Source organism: Ambystoma mexicanum, chromosome 13, assembly GCF_040938575.1.
Source record: "Ambystoma mexicanum isolate Mex_15411 chromosome 13, UKY_AmexF1_1, whole genome shotgun sequence".
Taxonomy (NCBI): Eukaryota; Metazoa; Chordata; class Amphibia; order Caudata; family Ambystomatidae; genus Ambystoma; species Ambystoma mexicanum.
In genome coordinates, this window is record NC_090938.1 from 142,961,159 (window position 1) to 142,988,397 (window position 27,239).

At 45.6% G+C, this 27,239-nt stretch overlaps 1 protein-coding gene across 2 annotated transcripts in view; it reads right to left on the minus strand.

Annotated features, from left to right (window-relative positions):
- BLTP3A (bridge-like lipid transfer protein family member 3A) overlaps positions 1-27,239 on the minus strand; it is a 538,966-nt gene that overhangs the window by 351,546 nt on the left and 160,181 nt on the right. For both annotated transcript variants that reach the window (XM_069633498.1, XM_069633499.1), the window contains exon 5: positions 22,237-22,426. In XM_069633498.1, the coding sequence (XP_069489599.1) occupies positions 22,237-22,426 (190 nt within the window). The remainder of the gene's footprint in view (positions 1-22,236; positions 22,427-27,239) is intronic.

The following is a 27,239-nucleotide window of genomic DNA, read 5'->3' on the forward strand; positions in this document are numbered from 1 at the left end:
CAGCGGGCCCCAAAGGGGATGCCTGTGCTCCCTCCATCCTGTTGTGAAAGATAGACCCCCACAATACTGAAGCAAGGAATAGGAGATTTTGTTTCCTACAAAATTACATTTTTTTCTAACTTCTTTTTATTTCATGAACAGAACATACCATGCCCAATCAATACGGGTAGTCTTGTTGATCTTAACAATATTTAGAGCACAACAACATATCCTCCAATAACATACACATGTATACAATTCTCTCTTCACCCATCCATTCCACAAATGCTCCCTCCTTTCCAACTGAACCCCTACATTAGTCCCATTCTGAATGTCTTGTATCAATGGTTCATGTCCAATATTAAATTTGAAACACAAAATGTTATTTCTGTTGCATTTTCGCAGCACATTTTAATTGATTTGAGAGTGCAAGGCTGTGCTAGGGTTGTAAGGGCTGCATCAGGAGGCAGACAGTGCTGGTTGAGGGTATTCCAGCCTCCTGGTGGAGTATGGCATGAAGTAGCGGGTCTTGCTCCCCTGCCATGCCCCTATACATCATTGTCTGGTACATACTGTTTACATACTGGTTATAAAATGCAACTGTCCGAGATGACTCTTTGATTGATGTGTTCACTGGTATTGAATGACACAATTTTGTTCAATAAATGTGGCCTGGATATTTTCAAAGTTAGATGTGTGTGTGTGTGTGTGTGTGTGTCCTAATGCCTGTGCTGGCCATCTATTAAATCATGAGTGAGGTTTTTTGGAATAGCTTGTAATGCAAACTGAATCCCTTCTGGGGGCACCTACTTTTAACAGGCAAGGCATAGTGAAATTAAAAAAAATATGCTGAGGATCACACACTTTGGTTGAGTGGTAAAGCCATAATTTCAGCGTAGCCTGAAATATAGATATTTGACCAAACATCTGCAGAGCTCAAGTTGGTACAAATATGTGTTGAAGTTTGGCTTTCAATAACTAAAATAATGCTAAATTGTAAGTTTACTTAAAAAATGCACCAGTTACATGATAAACCATCGTGACAATGTATTCATCATTGTAGAAACATGTTGATGAAAAGATTAAGGTGGGGCATTTTGTTTTGAATCCTGAACTGCATAGAGCAGAATTCTCCTGTTTGCGCTTTTTTGCAAAAGGGGCCATTCATTAATTTTAATTGTTTCCACCAAGTACTGGAAAAGTAAAGATTAAAACAGGTAAAAATCGCTTTTGATCTTTACTTTACCACTACATGTCTGGAAAAGTTTAAATCACCTCCACAATAAATGATTGTGGGAGTCATCCGCAATGGATTCCTTTTGACTCTGTCCGCTTTTACCACGTGTAAAAGTCGGCAGATCTCATAGGAATCCATTGGATTTCGGCCAACTTAAAAATACATGCTGCTGGAATGCCAATAGAATTTGGCAGGGGGGCCTTGTTAAGTCTGATCTGCTCTCCAGCTTCGCTTGGCAAATCATACAAAATCCTGTAGCTCATACAAAGTGTAGCTAAATGCATTTAGTGCCACTTCTTCCACTCTGATTGACCTGGAAAAGAATCCCTTAAGACTGTAGCTTTATTTTCCCCATCCTGAATGGAAGCCTACAAACTCCAGCATAGCAATGAATGAGAATTTACAAAAAAACCTCTTACAGACACAAAGTGAAATGAAATGCATGTCAAGGTTATTGTTTCACACAGCTTGTTCTGTATCCCCTTAATTACTAATCACCTAACAATCACACTTAAACAGCTTCTTAAAACCCTATATAGTTTTTTAAGTGCCACAGCAATGATCACTGCCTTTTTACCTTTTCTCATTTCTAATTTATTTATTTATTGAATTTATTTGTAAAGCACAATGACAGTGGCCCGGGGGCATAAGAGCGCTGACATGACATACAATAAAAAGGATAAAGCTCAGCAAAGCCTAAGGAAAAACCTGAGAGAAACTAGTGGAGGTCAAGGATCCATTTACTCAAAAGGCAAGGTTTTCAGGACACGTTTGAACCTGGGAAGACTGGCACACAGCCTCAAATCAGGCAGGAGGAATATTCCACAAGTGAGGAATTGTGGCTGGGAAGCGTCCATTTTGCATCTGTACTAGTTTGGCCTTTGGGGTGAAAAGCAACCCTGTGTTATTGGATCTTAGATTACGGCTGTTAGATAGCCATTTCAACTGTGCTGCCATATAAAAAGGGCTTATTCCATACATGTAAGCCCCTGAAATGCAAAGGGTATGAAACTTGATTCTCTCTGTACTAGGGAGTCAATGTAATGCTCTGTTTGCTGTTGAGAGATGATCTGTTTTGCGCATCCCCATAACGACCCTAACTGCATTGTTCTGGACAGCTTGCAGACGATTGAGCTCTCCTTTGCCTACCCCAAGTAGACTGCTGCCACAGAAGTCTAGGCGGCTCCCAATGATCGCCCTGGCTAGTGTGGCACAACTGCAGGCCTCAAGGAATGGTCTGAGTTGTGCCATAAGTATAATGTAATATAATGTTGAGTTTGACACTAGGCTGCTGATATGGGACCTCAATCGTGACTCCCAAGGTTTTTATTGTTTTTTCAAAGTAGGGAGCAGACAGTCTGCGATTTGAAAGAATGAATAGGACTGATCAAGCTGGCGCCACTTGGGGCTAGTGCCCAGGATAGTAATCTCAGTTTTTAAGTTATTCAGGGCTAGGCCATTATACAGCATCCAGAGCTGGATTTGGTTGTATGTGGCATTAATGACCTCAGTGTCTTTGGAGTGGTCACCTGATAAAGTGAAAAGACACTGAGTATCAACAGCATATTTGGTATAGCACATCCTATTGTAAATAATCTGCCTCCGAGACGTGTTAAAAGATACAACCTCAATGGTAGGGCCTGTTCAGCCCTGATGTTTGCATGTGAGGGGTGATGGTAGAGCAGGGGAGGGGCATTGGCATGTGTCCCTTGTCTAAATGTTAAATCCACCTCTGATTGTACTCTTTAGTAAATATTGAAATACTGATTTTTATTTATAAAAGATGTACACCTTATATACTTTGCCCTGGAACATTATAGAACACGCTCCTCTTTTTTGTTTATTTTGTGGGTGTTCATGTTTAATTTCTGGCACTGCCTAAACTCCCAGCACCCAGGATTTACATCATACTTTGCAAACTCTGTAAAGTTACTCAACAGATTAAGGTTATGAAGTCAGTACTTATCAGTTTGAATCATGAAACATTCTGTCAGAGTAGACTAGGCTTCCAAACAAAGATACATTCTATTTAGGTCGGAGCCCCACTGGTAAGTATGCATGAGAAGATCTGAAACTTGTCAAAACTTGCCAACCTAGCCTAATAATTTTCAGGTAGGGTCTTGTTGGACCAGCTCAGTGCAGCTTGATTCCCAAGGCGTAGCCAGCAAGACACCCACATCTGGGCATATACACATTAACTTAGGGAGACAAACAGAAGCCAACATGCATCGGCAAAGCCAACAGCTTGGGCTTTTGATTAGGCATGGATAGGCATTTGCCAGACACTTCCATAAGGGCACCACATAAGGGTACCACCTGGTCATAAAATGGGAACAGCCGGAAAATGGTGGTAGTAACTGGGCATATGATGGCATTGCCTGGCAAACGTCTAATACCTTTTAAGCAAGCCAAAACGGATGGAATGTGATTGCTTGTTTAAGACATGACTTCAGTGCAATCACAGAGGCATTGACAAATATATTGCTTATAAAATCAACTGGCTGAAGACACACATTAAGAGAATTTTATTACACCAGGAGCTTATTTACACAGAAAATTAAGTAATTAAACACTCAAAAGAATGCTTAGATATAACACTGACAGGCCCTATACAGCAACATGTTTGGTGTTACCTTGTTATAGAGCTTGCTCATAGAGTTCTAGAAACATTAGGTTTTTCTGGTGAGGTATTAACACAGCCATGGCTAGTCATAAGGTGGGTAAAAGAACAGACACACCCATAGGATGTGTGTTCTTCTCACATTTTATCGCCATCCTAGCTGTGTTTCACTGCATCGTCTGGTTGTACCTAATAGGTAAAAAGTCTATGAATCAATTAAAACCACCGACATTGCTCTGGCCAGCCTTGAATACTATTGTTTGCATATCAGCCTTGGCCCTGTCACTAATATCAGAAGCCCGTCCCAAACTTCTAGACCACAGGGCCTAAAAATTCATGTGGTTACTTGTGTTCCAGTGAAGATGGAAATTGAGACTGACATGCACCTTTTGGTGGCAGCACCAAAAGTCATTTGCTAATGGCTTGTCCCCTTCTCTAATGGTACAGACATACTGCAAAATGATGTCATGGAATGTTAGGCGGAGCAACGGTAGTGGTAATGTTTAACTCAAAGCCCTGCATGTATCACTTTTTGCTTTTACTACTCTCCCCTCCAGAATTACATTTTTGTTACAACCAACCTTATTTTTTCACTTATACTCAAGTAGTTAATGCAGCAGAATATATACTTTGAATGTAATTTGTAAGGACCCCAAGTCAGGTGACGCACTTTGCACAGAAATCTGTGTTCAAGCATCTTACCTGTCATTTATATAACTTGATACAGTTAACCATTTTATTAAGCATGATGTGAAAAACCATTATATTCTCACAAAAAAATAAACACAATTTAAAATACAGAAACCAACATTGTGATTGTAGGTTTGAGAAAATAGTTGTAGGCAGGCTGCTTGAATATGTGTGCTACCTCACTTAGTGGTGTGTGTGGCTCTCCATCTCTCTGGTTATTTGTACTTTCATGGCTGTGGGGCATAAATCATTGTCTAGGGCAATAAAACAAATCCTGCAGTTCAGCCTCTCAGAATGTCTTTGAGGTTGCCGATTAATGTTTAGAGTGTCGTCCATCCCCCCACTCCCTTGGTTACTAGTGGTGTATCACACCACTGACATGGCCTCCTTTCTAGGGGGGGGGCAGGGGCTGGATCTGGGGGGGCCTGGCCCCCCTGGCCCACCTGCTGGAGCCGGGCCTGATACAGTACAGCCTAAATAAGATTCTTGCTACAGTGCACAGGGTTTGCGTTTACGATGGCACAGAGGCAAAATGAAGATAGGCTGTCTAGGCCGAGTAGAGATCAGGAGACAATGCACATTTAGTGTTTGTTGGTGCATATGCAGTAGCACATTAGTACAAGATAAGGGCATGCAATCCAAACTACGTGGAGTTCTTGCAGCAGTGCACACAATTTGCCTAGTACATTACAGTCAAGCATTACGGTCAAGCACACTGGCAGATAGATGACATACGGAACAAGCTGAATAGGGTTTAATAAGCATACCGGTGGGATAAGAATGATCTGGTACCCAGGTGTGTGTAGTTGTCGGCAATTGCCCGACTCTGCCTGACCTTGTGTTGGGGACATGTCAGGTAAACGGCTCAGGTATTAGTCTGTTGTCATTCACACTTTGAGAAAGTGTTTGTGTTGGAAAAGGGTGGGGTAGTGTTTCCAAGTATACCACTGGACAGGATGGGGAAAAGGTGTCATAAGGAAGGGGCTATCGCGTCTCACCCTTCGGTGTCCCACTTCCACTCCTCAAAGACCCCCCTCATCCAGATGACCCTACCGCACTGGTCCACCCCCAGGACCAGGAACCGGAACCAATAGCGATGGCTGTGTCCTGGCGGCCACCTTTATTACAGATACCCAGGGACTAGCGGGTGAGACATCTTCAGGTTTCTCAGTCTCCTGGTAAGGGTCTGCACCCGCCATTGCCAACTAGCTGTCAATTTGGATTGGCTGTTCTTCCTGAGGATGCTTTGGTTTCAAGTAAAGACTATTGTGAATTTTTGACCCAATAAGAACTGTACCGCTGGCTTCAAGAGGCTCTTAAAGTCACGTAACCCACTGAGGCAAAACCCCTACAATGTCTCTTTGCAAATAAAATTGATGTTTGAGAGAATGTTAAAATAAAACATTTGCAATTCAAAGTACAGTTGAATGGCAGTATTTAGAAATAAGTTTAGCCTTAATAAATTTATCAACATTTTTTCAAATTTCAGATACGGGTGATGTGCTTTTTTTTAGCACAACTTTGGCAGGGTCCAACAACGTTGCTTGAATACAAATCAAAAGATTAAGTGGCTCACTATGAGTACAGATGTCTGCATGCTGCATAATTACCCATGCCAAATGCAGACATTTTAGGTTTCTGCAGTATTGTATCCTTAAAGGAATGAAAAGTATGATGATGAGCATTATACAGCAAAATAAGAAGGTGGGCATCTGGGCATCACCCACATATCCATCCCTGTTGCTTATTTCTACCATTAGCACAAACGCATAATGAGGGCCAAAGATCAACAAAGTATTCTGTGCGCTGTGAGGAACCCGAGGGCATCCTCACTTCTTCTCAGGGCTCAAGTCCAGGGTACAAGTGGGGGGGACGGAGTCCACCCACTTTTTTCAGAGGGTGGACTCCATCCCCCCTGCTAAAATGAGTAACATTGCCTGTTTTTGAATTCATGCAGTAAACCAGACACAGGGAACGGACCAGAGTTGTCAGGTTTGTAGACTGGACACTTCACCACTGCACTATATAACTTGATGAAAAAGAACTAAAAACTAACGATGAAATGTCTCCTTTCGGTACTGCAAGTCCCAGGAAAAATATTTGTATTGGTTCTTGGAGTTTAAAACATGCACACCTTTTAACGTTTTCAAAAACACTATTACAAGAAAATATCCTCTTGGTTTTGTGTATGTGTTTATTTTATGAAAGGCAAAAAATGGTATTCATCCTGTGCAATTTGGGTGGTTATGCAAAGGCAATTTAAGAAAATGTGCATATTTCACGTTGATATGCTAATTTCTGGTGACTTCACATGCCATTGCATAGTTGATGAATCAGCCCACTTTAATTTGTAGGACTTGACCCCTGCTTCTACTCCCCTATGGTCATCCTCTCAGGTGGCCAGGGAAAGGCCATTGCTCTTGGATCCTCGACCCTGGGGTGGAGATGCGAGGAAGGATCATCTGAGTGGAGTAGACTTGGGGAGTGGGGAAGAGAATGTGCTTGGGTGAGGCATGGCATTCCCCAATCCTTTTCCACAATGAACCTTCAGTCCCAAAGGCCTTTGTAGGCTATTGTTAATCCTTCCCCTCCTTTTTCTTTCCAAGTGACCCTTCAAAATGCCAATATTTTACTAGAACGAGGAAGAAATTCACTAGGAGGGCAACTCCTCCGATGGGCTGGATAAATACACATCAGCCTCCTTGTTAATATAGATTAATATGAGGAAGAAGCAACTGGGAGCAATGCACACATCCATTCATTCACACCACTTTCGTACTGAGATGAGGAAGAGGGCTGTGGAGGAGTACTGCTCTAGAAGTCAGGCATGTCCAGCTAATTGGTTTAATTATGGTCAGGCAACTAAAGTGAAGGACTTACACCTGAAAACACTTAACAAGTCCCCAGGTGTATAAAAATAGGTGACTGCCCACCAGCTGGAGAGAACCATCCCGGGGTGAGCCATCCAGGAAAGAATGTGGTATGCAGAGGCAGAGCGGGCTGAAGAGGAACCAGCTGGAACAAAGCCGGGTTGAGCATGAGTGCAGAAAGAATGCCGGGGCCAGTGCAGGCCGTGAGAGGGTCAAGAAGCCTGCTGTCCCCTTTTCCCTGTGTCCACAGCCGGAGCTGTGGGACACCGAAGGCCGCAGGTAGCCTCTGCTAGGGAGGAGCGGGCTACGCACAGCAGAAACAGAGGACGGCCACCACTGCTCATAGGAGCTCACGCGATGAACAGGCGAAGCCGAAAAGAAGCAGAGAAGACGCATCAAGAGGCCTGGAGGAGCGATAATAGACCAGTGAGTGTAAAAGAAGGGGAACACTCATACCGGGGCACACCAGGGCTGGAAAGAGGCATATTGGAATAGCAAACTAGGAATCATTAAAATTGCTATGGAAGATTAAATCCAATGCTGTTGAATACCGAACAAGCTGCAAATATTGACATAAGTACTTTTAAGAGTGCTACAAGCATTACTGAATACCAGATAAAGATTCAAAGTATCATAGGTACTTTTTTCTGAATGCTGCAAGAATTGTTGAATACCAAACTAAATGAAAGGTGGGATGATCCTATATGAATACAGCACGAAACCAAAATAGGGGAAATGTTTGCAGACAAAGAAATTATCCCAATGGAATCCTGTTTTACTGGCTCAAACCCCCCAAAAGGTGAGAGATATAGATATGAGCAACTGAAACATTGGCTAAGCTCCCCGAAGATCACGGAAGCAGCAACCAGAGATCTCACAGCCTTTGAGACATACCTCATATCCAACTCGGGGGAAAAAAAGTGGGTGGCAACTCTTTATAAATTCATAAACACACAAGGGGAGGATATTAAATGGTCCTACAGAATAAAGTGGGGCAGAACATTAGGGAAAGAACCAACGGATAGACAATGGGTGGACCTATGGAAGCAGATCCCCAAGATGACCCGCTCGGCACAAACTAGGGAGATGTGGGTCAAAGTTATGACTCAATGGCACTACACCCCAGAGAGACTCCACTCCATGTACCCAAATGTGTCAAATCTATGCTGGAGAGGATGTGATGAAGTGGGTACCTGGAGACATATTTGGTGGGACTGTGAGGGCATTAAACCATTCTGGGAAGAAATTAGAAACGACTTGGGCAGAGTGTTCCCGGATGTGGGGCTGCTTGGGGAAGAGGTCTGGCTATGTGGACTCAGGGATGGCACCGCAAGACTATACAGTAAATCACAATGGAGAGCATTCACAGGCCTACTCATCGCGGCATGGACCACCATAGCACAGAAGTGGAAGAGCAAGGATACTCCACTGAAATTCACATGGTTGCAAAAAGTTTGGGCCCACATTACAATGGAGAAAATCACCCACAAAATACAAGGTTCCGGAGACAAATTCGGAAAAGAATGGGAAGGGACCCTGCAATACCTCCAGTCAGACTTTATGGAACAGTGGTGTCCCCATAATATTAAAGTCTCAGATATTTTCAATGCCTAATAAAAGCCAGAGACAATTAGAGCTCTCCGACACAGGGGGAGGGGGGGGGGGGGGTAGAAGGGTGTGTTAACCAAAGTTTTCAAGTTAATTCTCTGTTGTATTCATGCAAACTAATAAAGATATGTTTTAAATGAATACAGCACGAGATCAAAGCAAGCGATGAACACTTATGAGCAAAGTGAAAGCAAGGTGGTGTAAAAAGGTGAACACCACAGAATGAGTTATGTGAAATGCACGTTGTGGCAAAGCCAAGAGAATGCCAGGGCTAATCCGAAATCAGTGTTGATGGTTATGCTTCTGTATTCTTCTGATATATCAAAGTGCCAATGGTTATCAGTTGCATGACCTGTGATGGGTGGACTGTGTGGTCCGACAACTGCACATAGACCAAATGACCACTATTTGAAAAGAGTCAACAAAAGCAAATGTGAAGAAGCTTACATTCTGCTACAGTTACTTGTGCATGAGAAATACAGAGAATTGGAATTATTTTGAAAGTCAAGAGGCTTGAACCGAAACCTGGAAGAGCTGACTGCTTGGGGAACCGTGGGACATTGTGAACTGTTTTGAACTCTTGGGGAAGGGAACCCAGAGGTCTTTTTGGAATTGTTCTCAACTTGGGGAAGGGAAGCTGAACTTAAGCCATGAGCTGGAAGAAGCTCTGAACTTTGCTTTGACCACCATTTCATTTGATGCCGACATCCCCACACATTATATATGGGCCACACATTATATATGGTTAGTTGTATAGGTTTTGGATGCAGACAAGACAGTTGACCTTACTGACTCAGACTATCCTTCATTTTCTTTAGGTAGGGAAATACCACCTTAGCATAGGGCAAGTTAGGCCTTAGTGCATCCTGACATTTAAGAAAAATAAAACATCTACTTAAAAAGTTGAATCTGTTGTCTGTGTCTTACTTCATGATGCCTTTACAGCGCCTCCCTCCAAGTCTCAAGGATGTTCGTGGCTTTTGGCTCTTTGCGAGACGGTTTTTGAAAACTTGAAACTGGAAATCTTTCCCAAACTTATTTAAGAATAAAGTAAGTGGGACGAATACAAGGATGTCATCACCCTTCTTCCCTGGGGCAGAACTTTCCCATGGGGCCAGGGCAGTGCGTCCACAGCACAATAATCGCCCTAGGGGTGGTGCACAGAGGGAGGATTGCATGGTGAGGGAAGCACCCTATAGGATTGGGGACGACTATTCTCGGAGAAGAACAAGTTACTTCTTACCTGGTAACGTTCTTTCGATTGGATGTTCCTCCAACTTATTCCTCATCTTCGATGTATTCCCATCCAGCTTTGCTGCTCTTCGGAAATTTTTTCGGCAGAGGGCGGCGTGCGTCAATGTCATCGAGTCGATAGTCCCTCGAGGGCCTCCGTCGAGGGCGACGTCATCGGGTGTATAAGTAGCACGCGCGGCGCCTGTTGGCCTCAGTTCTGTTTTTCCCCTCTTTTGTATCTGTGATCTTATACTTTGTAGATTGTTCCAGCAGACAGGTATCAGCCTTGCGAGATCTGAGATGGCAATAACCCGGAAAAAATCTAGAGGGGTAAGTTGGGAGGGCGATGAGGAATACGTTGGAGGAACATCCAATCGAAAGAACGTTACCAGGTAAGAAGTAACTTTCGAGTGGATTGTGTCCTCCACGTATTCCTCATCTTAGATAGGCTCCCAAAGCAGTATTTTTCATAGTTCCTCTGGAGGAGGGGTCAGATTATTAAAAAAAAAAATGTTAATGCCTTTAGATGGCAGAATAAAGCACTGCTTTTCCAAAAGTTAACTCCCTAGACTGGGAAGCATCCAGGTAGAGAAGGTGTGAAGCGAAGACCAAGTTGCTGCTTCGCAAATGGACCTTATAGGGACACCTCTTTGAAGGGCTGTGGAAGAGGCGATGCCTCTGGTGGAACGAGCTCTTAACCCTTCTGGTGGGTCTTTTTGTGCTAGTCTGTAGCATTCTGAAATGCAAAGCACGATCCAGCGTGAAATTGTTTTGTTACTGATTGACCCAGTTTTCTTCCAGGGTAGCCTATAAACAACTGGTTGTCCACTCCAAGTCTAGAAAGCCTAGAGATGTAAAAGCTTAAAGCTCTTTTAGGGTCCAGTCTGTGTAGTCTTTCTTCCTCCTTAGAAGGATGTGGTGGAGGATAGAATGAGGGTAAAACAATTTTCTGATTTAAATGAAAATCAGATATTATCATCTGTAAAAATGATGGTTTAACCCTCAACACAACTCTGTCCTTATGGAACACAGTATAGGGGTGCCCAGAAGATAGTGCCTGCAATTCGCTCACTCTTCTTGCTGATGTTAGAGCAACTAAAAAGGCTGTTTTCCATGTTAACAATCTTAATGGACACATGTGCATAGGCTCAAAAGGGGCACACATTAAGAATTGTAATACCAAATTTAGATCCCAAATCGGTACTTGAGATGGGTGAGGAGGAAACACATTAGTGAGACCTTTTATGAATTGTGTTATCAAAGGAATTTTGAAGTAGGACCATTCTTCCGATGAGCGCTTGAAGATGGAAAGCGCCGCAAGGTAACCTTTTATTGTTCCGATATTCAGACCACTATGTGCTAGGGTCAGAAGGAAAGATAGTACTTCCGGAATAGAACATAGAAAAGGATCGACATTCTTTTCTCTGCACCAGTTGCAAAACATTTTCCAACTGCAACGGTACAGAGACTTTGTTGCTGGTCTTCTTGCCGAAAGCAACACCTCCATATCATCATCTGGAAGGTTCCAATCCGTGTATCTCAGCCTTTCAGATACCAACCAAGAAGGTTCAGTGTTCTGACCTCTGGGTGGAGAACCTGGCCTTCCATTTGAGAGAGAGAAGGTTCTCTCTCTGAGGAAGACGTACTGGAGGACAGATGGACATATCTAGGAGGTCCGGATACCACGTTCTCCGGGCCCAATCCGGAGCAATTAGGATCATGCGGTTCCCAAAGCGTCTCAGCCTCCTGATGACCCGGGGAAAGACGGGAATCGGAGGGAACACGTACAATAGTGGGAAATTCCAATCCACCACGAACGCGTCCCCCAGGGCTCCTCTCGGGGAAATTCCCTTGAGCAATACCTTTTGCATTTTCGGTTGGTACCGGTTGCAAATAGGTCTACCTGAGGGGTTCCCCAAAGGGCGAAGATCTCTTGAATGACTTTGTGAGCCAATTCCCATTCGTGGGAAACCGTGCTCTGCCTGCTCAGAGCATCTGCCGTCATGTTCTCTTCACCGGCTAGATGAATTACCGTTAAAGAGATTCCCTCTTGAATCGCCCAATACCAGAGCTACATTGCCTCTCTGCACAGGGGTAGTGACCCCACACCTCCCCTTTTGTTTAGATAGTGCATGGCCACTGTGTTGTCCATCATTATCAGGACATTCCCCTGACAGATGGCAGGAAGGCCCTCAGCTCTAGTCTGATTGCCCTCAGCTCTAAAAGGTTGATATGTAGTTTGGACTCCGATGGAGGCCAACGACTGTTGATTGTCAAATCGTTGGCATGTGCTCCCCACCCCAGGAGTGAGGCGTCTGTCACTACTGTGATCTCCGGCCGTGGTTGCCAAAAGGGTTCTCCTTTTAAGATGTTCTCTGCACAGGTCCACAATAGAAGGTTTTGTCTGACCTTGTTCGGAATCTGAAGAAGATCCGTCATTTGACCCGAGAACTGGGACTACTGAGTCTTTAGGGCCCATTGAAGGGATCTCATTCACAAACGTGCCTCTGGCACCAGAAAAATGCAGGATGCCATGAGGCCGAGCAACCTTAAAAAGTCGCAAGCCTGGAGATTTTGGAATTTGGAAACCATCTGAAGAATGTCTTGAACCCTCGACTTGGGAGGCGAGCTCTTTCCCAAGGACATGTCTAATACAGCTCATATGTACTGAAGCTGTCAGGAAGGGGTCATCTGTGACTTCTTGAAATTGAGGGAGAAGCCCAGTTTGTGGGGGAAGTGGCAGGTGACTTTCAGATGAACCGGTGCTTGCTCGGCAGAGCATGCTCTGATCAACCAATCGTCCAGGTAGGGGTAGACCTGAATCCCCCCTCTCCTGAGGTGCGCTGCCACCACTACCATTAACTTGGTGAAGACCCTCGGGCGGAGGTCAACCCGAATGGCAGGACTCGAAACTGATAGTGTGAGTCACCAACTACGAACCTCGGGTATTTTCTGTGTTTGAGATGAATCGGCACATGAAAATAAGCATCCTGGAGGTCCAATGACACCAACCAGTCCTGGAGTTGAAGGGCCTGAAGGATCTGAGAAAGGGTAACCATTTTGAACTTGTCCTTCCTGAGGAACTTGTTCAAGTGTTTTAAGTCCAAGATGGGTCTCAGTCCTCCGACCTTTTTGGTGATCAAAAAATACAGGACCAACCCTTGTTCCTCTCCGCTGCAGGTACTGGTTCTATAGCACCTTTCTCCAGCAGGGTTAGAACTTCCTGCTGTAGGAGTGGGTTTGAAAGTTTCAACGGGTGTCTCCCTGGTGGATTGCTTTGAGGTTGATTTAGAAAAGGAAGGCAACAGCCTTGGGCTATTATTTCTAGAGCCCAAACATCTGAAGGAATGGCTCGCCATTCTAGCAGATGTTGCGACAGCCTGCCTCATACAGCTGTTTTGTGGTGCAAGTCCTCAAAGTGATTTTGTGGCGGATGTTGCAGCTGCTGATGGCAAAGAGGCTGCAGCTGGAGCTGGCTTAGCAAGTTTTCCTCGTCCACCACGAGTGGCCTTTCTTTGGCCCCTTTGACTGGCCATTCCTCTTGTCTTCCCGTATGAGGTGTAACAACGATGGGATCGTCCCCTCCATGATTGCCCTTGCGCACGAAAAGGCGGAGGTTGCCTAATAGCAGCTCCTAAGGATTTTGCCGCTGCTTTTGAGGTCTGCAACCTCTCAAGGCTCTCGTCAGCCTTGTTGCCAAAAAGGTGAGTCCCGTCAAAAGGCATGTTCAGGAGGCGGATCTGTACGTCCAGTGCAAAACCCGACTTCCGTAACCATGCAAACCTGCGCATTACCGTGCTAGTTCCCATGGACCTGCTTACACTATCCGCAGTGTCCAATCCAGATTGAAGGGATTCCTGCATGGCCTCCTTTCCATCTCTCACGATGGCTAGGAAACCTTCCCTTTCTTCCCCTTCTGTTACTTGCTCTGCTGCCATTGTAATGCACTCCCATAGAGTGTACGAAAATGTTGCCAAGGCACATGTGGAGTTGGCAGATTTTAATGCCATGCTCCCGGCTGAAAATACCTTCCATGCCCAACCATCCACACGCTTATCGTCCCTGTCTGGAGGGATAGACGGGTACGCAAGTTTGTTGGAAGCTGTGGCTGCCTGTATGACCAAACTCTCGGGAGTTGGATTTTTTGACAGATAGCCGGGGTCGCTACTGGCTGGGCGGTATTTTGATGCGAGGGATTTATTTACCGGAGGTATAGAATCCGGAGTTTCCCCATTATTGGCCACCCTGTTTTGTAAGGCTACATGAAAAGGTAGTACTGGGTCTTCAGTAGGACCCTGGTCCAATATGTCTGTTAAATCGTCCTGGACGAATTGGGTTGGTGGTCTAGCCCATCCCAAGTAATCTACCACCTTGGTCATTAACTGACGGTAAGATGGACTGGCATGCTCTCCTAGATCTGGTCTACCGAAGTAATTCTCAGGAGAGGTGTCAATGCCACTTGCATTGTGCAAAGACTCCACCAAATCCCTCATTCTGCTTTCCTCCGAGATCAAGCATTCTGGGACATTTGGGGTGCCATACTCCAATCCAAAAGGTACATTTTCCTCCTCAGATCTCTCCTGTTCCTCAAAAATTGAGGTCAAGGATTTGAAAAACTCCTTTCTAGGGAGAGGCTTGAAAACCTTCTCTGGGAGAGGAGGAGGAAGAAGTGTAGTACCAGGCTCTGAAGGAATTACATGTTTAACTTTTTCCTTCTCTTTTTCTGGCTGCCCTGGCTTGGTTGGAGCCTTTGGCGCCGAGGGTTTCGGCATCGACATCAATCAAGGCGTCGATGACATCGTGGTCGTCGACAGGGTCTGCTTCGAGGGCGTCGAGGAGGCCTTCGACAGTTTCCCCTTCAAGGTGTGAAAGGTCTCGGACGGCGTCGGTGACCTCGAGAGGTCCACTCGAGCGTTTTTCGCTCGGCGTCCTGGAAGGTTCCCTATCCTTCCTTTTTACGATCACCCAGGCTCGAGGGCGCACGAGTGTCGGAGCGATGACGCTCCCGGCCGGCTTCCGAAAAAGGCACGGACTGAGGCTTCGCTTTCTCAAACACCTCCATCATTTTGACCCTATATGCTTCCAACTCTTCGGAAGACGAATGTTTTGTGGGGCATTTCATTTTCGGAGACTCGTCCGACGACGAGATGGAGGGAGATCTATTGCGTTGTTTCGACTTTTTTGACGAAGACGACGAGCAATGAGAATCGCTTCGAGATCTGGATCTATGCCTTTCACGTCGAGGAGATTTTTCCCCATGGGGTCTCGACTAGACGCTAGAGGCTTTCCGATCCTTCCGAGCTACCTGTAGCTTTCCTCTCCTTTCTCGCAAGGCCTTTCCCATCATCGCCTGACACTTCGAACAGGCCTCCATGTCGTGGCCTTCCCCGAGACACCACAAACACTCGCGGTGCGGGTCCGTGATCGACATTTTTGAGGCGCAAAACTTGCATTTCTTGATCTATGGGTGGTGGTCGGCGTCAATGACGAGGACATAATTACTTCTCGTAATATTATATTTCCTGACAGAACGCAAGGCGCGCCGAATGTCCGAAGCAACGTACTGTGGAAAAACGGAACTGAGGCCAACGGGCGCCGCGCGTGCTACTTATACACCCGATGACTTCGCCCTCGACGGAGGCCCTCGAGGGACCATCGACTCGATGACATCGACGCACGGCGCCCTCGCCCGAAAACATTTCCGAAGAGCAGCAAAGCTGGATGGAATACATCTAAGATGAGGAATACGTTGGAGGACACAATCCACTCGAACGAGGTATTCTCCCGCTTAATACATCCAACCCCCCTCTCAAATACCAAAGTCCGTCCGTCCGTCCGTCCGTCCATCCATCCATCCATCTATCCATCCAGGTAGAGCAAATATGCTCTGTTGCCATGTCAGTCACTTTAATATACTGGAAAATCCGAAAATACAAGAGAATACAAAGTATCTTGAGTCTGACCTGTAAGTGAGTACTGTGAAGATGATCACGGAGAGTCCGAGGATCAGTCAGGAGAAGCAGAGTGAGCGGTCTAGTTTCTCACAAGATGTCATTTGCTCGAATGAACACACCCAGCCAGAGCGGGTGTTTAAAAGGAACTCAGATTGGAGTCAGAGAAAGAGAGCGATCCTCCTAGGAGCAACTGCGAGAGGCGTGAACCGGATGGGCAGAGAAAAGCCAAAGGGGAAGAAGCAGCGAAGCAAGGAGGCGAACCCGACCACAGTCCAAGCTGGAGGGACCAATCGGGTTGCTGCTGAGACATCCATCTGGGCACCCCAGGCCCCGGTGAAGCGCTTGCAAGGCAGGACACGCAGCCAGGCAGAGAGATGTCTGCAGAACCACTACAGACCCAATCATTCACCAGAGCTGCCGGAGGTATGAGGAAGCAAGGGGCTGAATACAAACATTGGAAAAGAAGGGTCTGTAACCCTGAAGGGACATTGAGAGCCTGGGACCTGCACCTATTTGGAAACAACAGTATACAAGTCTGGGATCCTTAGAAACCCCAAGAGAAGAGAATAATAGGTTTGGCAGGAGCGTGAACAAAACACATACAACATCACAATAACAAGCAAAACCCTCTGCATGGCTTTGGCCTCCCGCTTCCCAACAGAAACACAGGAACACTCCACTCCACTCCACTCCACTCCACTCCTGCCCCCCCTCTCTCCATCCTGCGTACGCTCCTCCTTCTCTCCCATAGCACTGCATGAGGTCACCAAGACTGCTCTATGAAAGTCTCCTCCAACAGATTCCCATCTCCTCTAGAAGGATCAAGGACAATATGGCCTCCCTCTCCGGCTGAGTTCTGCAATCACTCTTGCCACTGGCTCCTTCCCATCACCTCTTAAGCACTCCCTTGTGCATCCACTCCTAAAAAAGCTGTCTGCAGACGATTCCTGCCCGGCTAACTACTGCCCTATCTCCACTACCCCCTTCTTGGGCAAACATTTGGAGAAGGTCTCCCAACGAATCCGCCACACTGAATCTGTTGGCTGTCTCCACGACCATGAGTCTGGCTTCAGAGCAGCCAGAGGCACAGAAACTGCTCGCATGAACACCCGTAAAGACTTGCTCTCAAACCTGGACTCCAACTCTTCCCTATGTTCTCATCCTCCTTGATCCATCCTCTGCCTTCGACGCAGTCAATCAGGCCACCCTCCTTAACCGACTCTGTGATTCTCTGGGCATCACAACTGGGCACTGGCTTGGCTTACCCCTTTTCTTTTAAATTGGCCGTTGCAGGTTCAAATGGGCCCTTTTCTGTTGTCTACCTCAGGCGTCCGTCCAGGCTCTATACTCTTACTGTAGCTTTTTAACACTGACCTTGCCCCTCTTGCCCACCTGATTGCCACCCTTTCTCCTCACTTCCTGTGTTATGCAGATGACACTCTACTCTCCTTTAGGCTTCCCTCATCTCCTTCCTGATTGCCGGACTGCTATTCAGGCATGGTGTGCTGCTAAGAATCTGTCTTAATGCCAGTAAGACTGAGATCCTTCTCATTGGTACTCCTCCTCCCCCACCATACCCCCTTTCTCACCCCCCCTACTCTCTGGCCACTCTCCTTGGTCCACTCCCCTCACCATCTTGGGAGGCAAAAAACATGGGTGTCCTCGTCGACGACTCACGCTTCTGCTCACCTCATATTGTGGCTCTTGCCAGCAAGGTTCACTTTCACCTTCACCTCCTCAGAGGCATTCTCCCATTCCTTCATTTTAGCCCAAAAACCATTGTCTCTAGAGCTCTGATTCTCTCCAGGCAGGACTACTGTAGCAGCCTTTTCCTTAATCTGCCTATTTCCTCCCATCACCCTCTGCAACTAATCCAGAATAGTACTGCAAAACGTATCCTTGGCCTCAAGCCCAGGGACCACATCTCTCCAGCCCTAAAAGCTCTCCACTGGCTCCCAGTGAATGCAAGGAACAAATTCAAAACCCTCTGCATCATCTACAAGGCTTTCTGGGGCCTGGGACTGCGCTGAATCCAACATTCTCTCACTAAATACCGCCGTGCTAGAGTCCTTCGGTCTTCTAGCTCTAACTCTCTGCAGGTCAGACGTTTCTCCAAGCAGAGAGTTGGGGGAGCTGTGGGGGGGTAGATCTCTTCCTCTGGCAAAAGCCTCCCTCTGGAACGGTCTCCCGCCTCCCTCAGACTTAAGCCAGATCTCCTTAAGTTCCAGAAGCTTCTCAAGACCTTCCTTTTCTCCTACTCACTCCTTGCTTGCTTGCTAATGCCCCCCCTGCTGATACAACTGGCTGCCTGGTCCCTTCTGAGTCATACAGGGGCTAGGCCCTTGTTACGGAGAATTCTAAGGTATGTGCCAATTCCCTCTACCTTAGAGACCCACACACTGGATTTTGAGAACTTTATTTATTTTACCTGGAGAGTGAGATCCTTTTTCCCCCACTCTCTCATGCATTTTAATGTGATTTTGTACACAGTGTTTCTTTTGGTTGTGGAGTCTGACAAACTTCAGTGCAGTGACACAGGGAAGTCTTCCAGATTTCCCAAAATGTTTAAATACCTTCCCTGGGATAAACTACAGTTTTCCAGAGCAGTAAAGTGAAACTGACTTTACTTACATATGTACCTTTCTAGACCCAGCACACACTATTTTACAATAGGGTGCTGGAGGGGTTACCTTGTATGACCTTTGTCTAGCTTCTCATGTAACATATTAATGTTACCCCTTTACTCGATGAATGGCTGGTGGCAGTGGTTTACATTTTACTACCATTATGGGATTTTACCGTGGGCTGCGTTCGCAGCCACGGTAAAGCGCCCATGGGTGCCATTTTTGTCAAAATGTCCCAGGTCGTCTTTTTTCGCCATTTCTTTGTGAAAAGGTCCTTCTTGAGATTTAATCTGCGTGCCAAATCAGGTTTGGTCCCTTTGTTAGTTTGGTCTTTGTCAGGATTCACGAGTGGCAACCGCCTCTGGCTCCAGGGTGTCTGGGGTGAGCAGGAAGTGAGGGCGGTGCCCGAAACTCTGTGCTTTATTTCCTAGGAGACCCAAATGCACTCTGTAGTGATTGGCCGGCTGACTGTCCGGCAAGGACAGCCACCCTTTTGGGTGACTGACAGCTAGGCTGGAATGAATAGAAGAGAACTGAATAAAAGGCGAGGCTTTTGGCTTAGAAGGCAGAGTCGACCACTGGACAAAGGAACCGAAGAACTTTAAGAGGATGCCTGCTGCAGCTCCTGGACCGTTGGTTTGCCTGGTGAAGCCCTGCTGCTGTGCTGAAACTCCAAATTCGTATTGACAAAGAAGTCCCTGCAAGGACGACTTCTCCCCTTGAGTTGGTGGGACCAATCAACGCCAAAGTAAGCCACCTCGACATTCTCTTGGAGCTGGTTGACTTTCCACAGAGTTGCTGCTGGAAACCGAAACACCAGAGAGAGGAACACCAGATTGTGTGCATTGCTTTTCAGCTGGCCAAGAGTTCCAGGAAGATCCTCCGGACTCCCAGGAAGCAGGACTGACCGAGCATGAGCCCCCTCAACAGAGTGCGGGACCCCAGAAGCAAATAAAGCCCATCCTGACAGCCAGGAACCGCAGTGTTGCTATTTGCGGTAGACGCAAGGAGCTGAAACACTGAACAGCCACTTGTTTGAAGATTGCTGGTTGCGAGTGGTGACCACCCCACTGCAGTGCAGGAGTCCACAGAAATCATTCCTCTCTCTTGTCCCCACGACTGAGGCCCAGGAACAGTGAGATCTGCAGAGCTGCTCAGGAACAGAAATCATCTGCTGAACTTTTTTTTCAATACACAAAGGTACTGTAAAAGTCAGAGAACTTGCCTCTTGCTGTAGAGTTGCTTCCATCTTCTACTACTCCCAAGTCTAACAGCTTGTGGCCCTACATTGATTCTTCTTTTTCTTCAAAGACTTCTAAAACATTGGGCAATTACTTTTCTACCTACCTGCAAAGAAGTGCTTCAGCTCATTTATACTTTTGCCCATTGACTTTGGCTTAGCCTGTTCCACTGAATGACTCTTATAGGGGGATCTGAAAGTATTTGCCTGCTTAAGAATATTTGTGGTTTCTTGTATGTTCTAATAACCTTTTCCTTTGACTTACTCCTGTTGATTCTAAATACAACCGTGATATATTAATGTCCCCAGCAACCTGGCTATTGAAGTCACCCGAGGGTGTAGGTTGTGTCTGTGGGCCATCCCAAAAGGGTCTTTAATTATTTAGAACAAAGAGTGTGTAGTTGGAGTGTATTTGTGTGTTGCTTTTCTATTGCTCCCTTCTGAAGAAGTCTTATTCTAACTGACTGATAAATACATAAATAATTGTTTACTCAAGAAACCTTGTGTGTAAGTGTTTATTTGAATACTTGTCACTGTGAATCTCTCTAACTCCTGCAGCTCACATTGCCCCTCTTGAGATCAGCCTGGCTGCTCAATCATGCTACAAACCTGTGTAGTACAGACTTCTACCAAAGGTTGGGTTCCTATTGCCAGGAGGTCAGGGTTGTTGTAGTGCACCCAAAAGGTACTGCATACAATCTTGCCTAACAGCCCTCCCTCGACCAGTCTGCCTCAGCACCCCCCCCCCCTCCCAACCAGCACTTGCCTTCAGGCACCCTTCCCATATCAGACTACCGAGTCTGGTCCACCACCCCTCCCCCCACCTCGCACTACCTGACCCCTTATCCCACCCCCCCCGTAGCACTTGCCCTACCTAGCACTTACCCTGCCCCAGGGGCCTCTCCCCTTACTGTCCCTCGTCCTGACCTGCCCATCCACCGCCCTGCACTTCCAGTTTGCTGCACTTGCACGATCCGAATGTCACAAGGCCAAATAGGACAGTTTGTCGTTTAATCCTCCTCTGTTCCCTCCGTCTTGCGACGCCTGCAAACCCTTTCTGCGGTATATGCTCCATACAAATGTTCAATAAATAAACAAAATAAAGACAGTAGTCATATGTTTGGCAGGAGAATGAATCAAACTTATATGATTACGAACTGCGAGTCTGGGACTGGCACCCGTGAGAAAAGCAAACGCCAAATAGGAGAGTCTGGGACCCACGTGAAAGAGACAGTCCACAAAAGCACACTAGCTTGGCAGGACAGTGAACCAACCTATATTGCGAGTTTGGGACCTGCACCCATGTGAGATTAAAAGAGTCGAGGACCCCGGAATTTGGTAAATAAATGATCCTACATTTTATAATGAACTGTATCAAGTTGGCAAGATAAAAAATTGTGAAGCTAAGCAACATATCCCTGTGATTTGTCCAGAGACATTTGCCGAAGAGGATAAAATGTGCCTCAAGAGCCCAAAGGAATGACACTGAGAAGAACTCCAGCCGAAAGGAGCACAACCCAAGGATATGAATCTTACATAAATGAACAATGTTTAATTCATCACTTACTACCAAAGAGACTGGGAACCTTTCTGTTGGCTGAGAAGACAAAGAACACTTGTAACTGTGCAAAGATGATTTCATCTTAAAGTAACTTTAGATTATTATTGTTGGGGTTCAGAAGCAGGTTTTTGGACACAACAGTGACAGACTTCTTATTTTCAGACTTCTTGATAATTTCACTAATTTTGTTTGAGGTAGAGAACCCCCTCTTAGCTTTAGGGATAGAGAGGCACGTTTCCAACCCTTTACTATTTAATAAAAGTTATTACCAAAAAAAGCCACTACTGCGTCTGAGCTTGACTTCTGCACCCTTACAGAGGTTTTGATGTCAGGGTTTATTTTAAAAAGAATGTTGGTATGCAAGCACTAAAAATGTTTTTGCTATTGTGGCACCACCATAGGAAATGCGCCCCAAGGAACGCATGGAAGGGAATGACATCCTCCTTGGGACGCCCATGTTTGCAAACATCTCGGGGAATAGTTTGCTACTGTTAAAATAAGGATGCAAAAGAAAAGACAACATGGTGCAACCTGCAGCAAAGAAAACTTCGGGTCATACTGGGATATTGAACTGCGCAGGGTATCACTGGCTGTAAAGATTGAATCCATGGTGCACCTACCTCTCCCCTTTGGGGGTCAGTCACACGAGTGAACCGGAGGTCACTCTGCTGCCACTTGGGGTTGACACTGTATCCCTGGAGCTGCCACAGTTCAAAGGAGGCGTGGAAAGCCTTAGCATGGACTTTTATTGTGATGGAATTGACGACAACAAACATGCCTTCCACCACCTTCTCAGCAAAGCCGTACTCACTATAGAGGAAAGAAGGAAAACCCAGGTTAGAATATAGAGAATACAACTAGAGAAGGAAATGCACAGATCAATCTTTTTGGAAGGTCAAAAGAGGCCAGGAAGTACGAGTTCTGCAGCTTGAAAGAGTTCCCTGGATAAAAAGGCGCAAATCACATTTTCAACATTACAAGTGTACAGTACATGTACACCATGAAGGTCGATCATACAGATTTATGTACGCACCTCATTTGCAAACTGATTGTATGCGCTGTGCCCAGGCATGTGGGCGAGATAAAAATCACCAAAATGGGGGGCTGGGTGTTTGGTTAGGGATTAGGTGTAGAGGCCTCAAGGAGGAAGGCGGGGGAGGTAGGAGATAAGGATCAGTATTCAATGTGGTTGTCTTTGTGAAGACGAGTACCAGGTCCCTTCACGATTGGGGAGAAGAGGCAAATCTGATGCCACATGTTTCTGGTCTTTCTATTTTATTTGCAATTCTTTGTTTCTAGTCGCACTACGTCAATGCTTCAGATTTTGCTACAGCCTACAGATATACTTAGATTTTCTGCAGATGTAATGGTGCCTTGATCTTTATAGCTTTATAAGTAGTGCGTGATCTTTTGACGGTGGTTTAAGCTTGAGGTGGAAACCAGCGTTGTCCCCAGAGGATGGAGTTGCATTTTTGTGTGGCCTATTTATGACAGTGAAGAAACATGCTTCAGTGTGATGAACTACCTTCAGGAATTCTAAGAGGCATGGAAAGAACTAGTGCTTGTAAGGCAGTATTGAAATCTAAGGGGGTGAAGTGACTGATTTTGTGGAGCAACTAATGCTAGTACCAGGCCACCTTTATCTTCTTAGTGGCATGGGTCTGGTGTGTTTGCAGTTGATATGAAACCAAGCGATTTTACATGTGGAATTAGAACAGGCGAGTATGTGTCAGGCAGTCACTGTTGGAATTGGGCATTCTTGGTGTTTCCTAGGAAGACACATTCGGTCTTGGTAGGGTTCAGTTTCAGATTAAGGGCTCAACCAACAGGATTGGACCAGGAGGACAAAATAGGTCTTAGTGGGTGAACTTCCTTTACAAATTTGATCTTGAAGTACAGTCGTATGTCGTCTCTGTATTGCTGATGTTAGCAAAGAGTTCTCGCAGGGGTTCCAAGCACACATTGAAGATGACACGAGAGAGTAGGGAACCCCTGCAGAACTCCACATGAGATGGGGGCACCATTATAAATGGTACCCCCCCCCCTCATATGCACAATGTAGGAAGTGAACAAGAATAGGTTTGCATTGCTTCAAAACAATGCACAAGGCCAGAAATTTGGTAAGGGCTTGTGGTAGACTATGAAACATGGACAATATATCAGCAGGACTAAAAGGCAATAGCCACCTTTGACCGCAATGTGATCTTGGAGAGCTTTGTGTAAATATAACAGTGCAAACACCAAATGTGGTCAAAGCTATTCCGGGGTAACAAACACCTCATAGGACACCAGAGTTATCCAGATAAACACGCACACACAATATGCCTGTGATATTATCATGTATACTCAATTTTTCAAAAAGCAATCTTTAAATGGATATTAAACTAAATTTCTTTATTCTCATTTGTATTGTTGAAAAGATTCAAACAAACCTAACTCACCTAAAACAATATTTGCAGTGCTAATTTGCAAAGCAAATTTAGCAAATCTAGCCTACCATTTCACAGACACCTGCTACTCTCACAGCACTTATACATACCACAAACATACACATCGCCAATCTTAATCAAAATGACAAATTAAAATCATATAGAATCATACAAATTAAAATCATGTAGAATCATACATAACGAAATAGATTGGATACGTTAAACCAAGGGCTTATCTATAAGTGTCCAAATTTTACACTTGGAATTACTATGTAATTGTTGTATAACCGTCACTTGTTATTACAAAGTCTATTTCTTAGAGATATATATATCCACTGTCTTCGTCGACTCGAGTTTGGGCTTTAACCAAGGGTCCTCAAGACGATTTGCGAACCTGCCTCATCAGGACGAAGTGGATGGAAAGTGGTCGGAATGGCTAATTTATGCTGTGACGGGGGTAAAAAAAAAAAAAAAAGAAAATCACTAAAATTAAAATTGTTCGTCCACTGAGAGCTGCACAAACGGGCTAATAGGCACCAGTGACAGGCAAAAGGAATTTGAAAAGGGAAAGGAATGGCCGAAAAGTCACCAAGACCAAGATTGCTATATGGACAAATGAAGTGATCCTGCTTGTCTGCCCTTTGCCATCTACCTAGACTCACCAGCAAACTAAAATACAAAACAGAGGGTATAGTGTGTAGACAGATAAACCAGAAAAAAGGAAATTGGGTGCTGTAGGGTAACATTTGTTAATACATATACAATTGTGAAATGTTAAGGATGTTTAATAAGACTTCTTTATAAACAGCCTAGTCAGCCGAGTGGTGTTGAATGGTCATTTTTACAGAAAGCAGTTCTTCATTCATGCCAGTCGGCACTAGAGATTACAGCCTGTGCACCCAATACGCTTCCCTCGGAGCTCTTCTTCTGTAGGTGTCGCCTAAAAATTCTCTCACGTTCAGTACCTCAAGTACCTGGAATCTCATCTGCACGATTGTGTGTCTGGATTCATTAAAGTGTTGAGCCACAGATGAGTTTGTGTTCTTCTTTGGTATGTACGATGTGTGCTTATTCCACCCGATTGTGGCTCTTCTCTTAGTCTCCCCCGCATAGTAGATCCTGCAGATTTGCTCCAATTGTCAATGCCCCATGCGGAAGCATTCTTGAAAGGGTATGCACTCCAAACTTGATCAATAACAATATCCACTTATTAATGAACTTACTGTACAGAATTGAAATAAAGTGGTGCCCGCACACCCACGCTAGTTTGTACAAGGATGTGCAATCCAGGGACTTAAACCTCCAGACCAAAGATGACCCACACGGAAGAAACCGTGTTCTCAGGAGGGCTATCCCCCAGCAATAAACCGCAACAGCAAAGCGGAAGTCACCGTAAAATGGAGGAACCAGATCAAGAGGTTTCGGAAAGATCCACGGGCAAGACGATGGAGCAACCCAATAAAGAACGGTCTCTTGATGGGAGCAACAGATGGAGGAGACCTAGGGAGACCTAGGGAGGCCCAAGAGAACTGAAGTGGTGTAATGAAAAGGGGAAGGCTTTCCTAAAGCCCGGTGGACAGGGTATTTGGGTGAATCTTCCTGACTGTTAGCGATTTCCTCATGCTTTTGTTTCAAGGCGGGTTTTCAGAGTTCAGGAGCATTTCCTAGAAGGGAAAAGGTATTCACAGAATAAAAGAATATTCATCACTTTGCCTGCAGTACCTACGACAGGAGGGCAGGAGACCTCACCACCTGCATCCCTCGGATCGGCTTCAGGAGAAGCTTGATCACAACAGCATGCTGGCACATCAATATCAGTCAGAGCAGGGGGGGGGGATAAGCCCTTGAAAACCTTTATTCGCAATTGTTCATCTAAATCTACATGTGCGCACGGAACAACCAGCCCATGAGATTGCCTGCTGAGCGCTTCTAAATTTAATCTTCCGACTATCCGCAAGCACGGTTCGACCGTTTGAAAATGGCCGCTGTGTTCCTCTTGATTAACTAAGGGGCTCTCTTGGAAACATCCTCGCCTTTGCTGATTGGGTGTAGCTTGCTTCATAAGCCAATTGGATTGACCGGCAGGCAGAAGCCGACCCATCATCCAAAGGCCTTCATCACAAAGCTATGCCCCGTCTGTGCCTGTCCGGGCCGCTGGAGACGAGGAGCCCGGCCCGCTGACCTATGCGGGTCACTACTGCCCTGGATTCCTTTACCTGGCCGTTAAAACCGTGTTCCCAACTGCGAGAGCCTTTTGCGAGCCTCAAGCAGGCGCGTTTCTTGCAGTCGCCAACCTAACTACGCTAACTGATACTAACCACATGTCTCACTTTGCCATTGGTTGTTAAATCGCTCAACGACTGCTTATAACAATTCTGTGAACATATCGTTCTACCACCTGTCTCACGATCCTGCCTCCGTCTAACGGAGGTTAGGGCCAACAAAGTACTCACCATAACTGAGTCCTTTCCCTAAGCTTCTAACAAGCGTTACATTGCCATCATTGTATGCAAACCCATCGTCAATTATGCCTTATACGTGTAACCTGCCTACGACCACTATTACTACTGGTCGTACCTTTGTCTTGAGTCAGCAAATGCCGTCATTATATGCACGTTTGTCCGCGCCACTGATCTCGCAAATGTCAACTGTTTTCCCTAGATAATAACTTCACTCTTGTTAAATACGTGGCCTCCTTGCCAGAAACTTTGCAAATGTTTTAACTGTGCTTGCAGCTGAGGTGCTTTACCAATGCCAATTGCCTGCTCTAGTCAATGGTTGTGCCTGTGCTAAATGTTTGATCTTCTCGCCTTTTGGGTTTGCAATTACCAAATCATACTAGAACCTTTGCATCCCTAGATACGCATCACCCAATCGTTCTGAGTTCACTAAATGCTTGCGAAAAGAGTATCAGCCTCCGCTACTGTTAAAGGTTACAGCTTCCTTGCTGCAATTTAGATTGCGAGGAGCACTCTTAAGGATCAGCAAGTTAGCCGCCCCCCCCCCCAGTTACATACTCATGATGTAATTTGATACAACTGACTAATTCTGCTTTACTGTTGACTGTATCCAACTTACACAGAAACGCAGGGCTTCAGAGCCAGGAAAATTCGTTCCGACCCAATCCACGCTTAGGATTGCCTACTTCATTGATAGCCAGACGCACGCCCAACCTCTGCTTGAGTAAAAATATC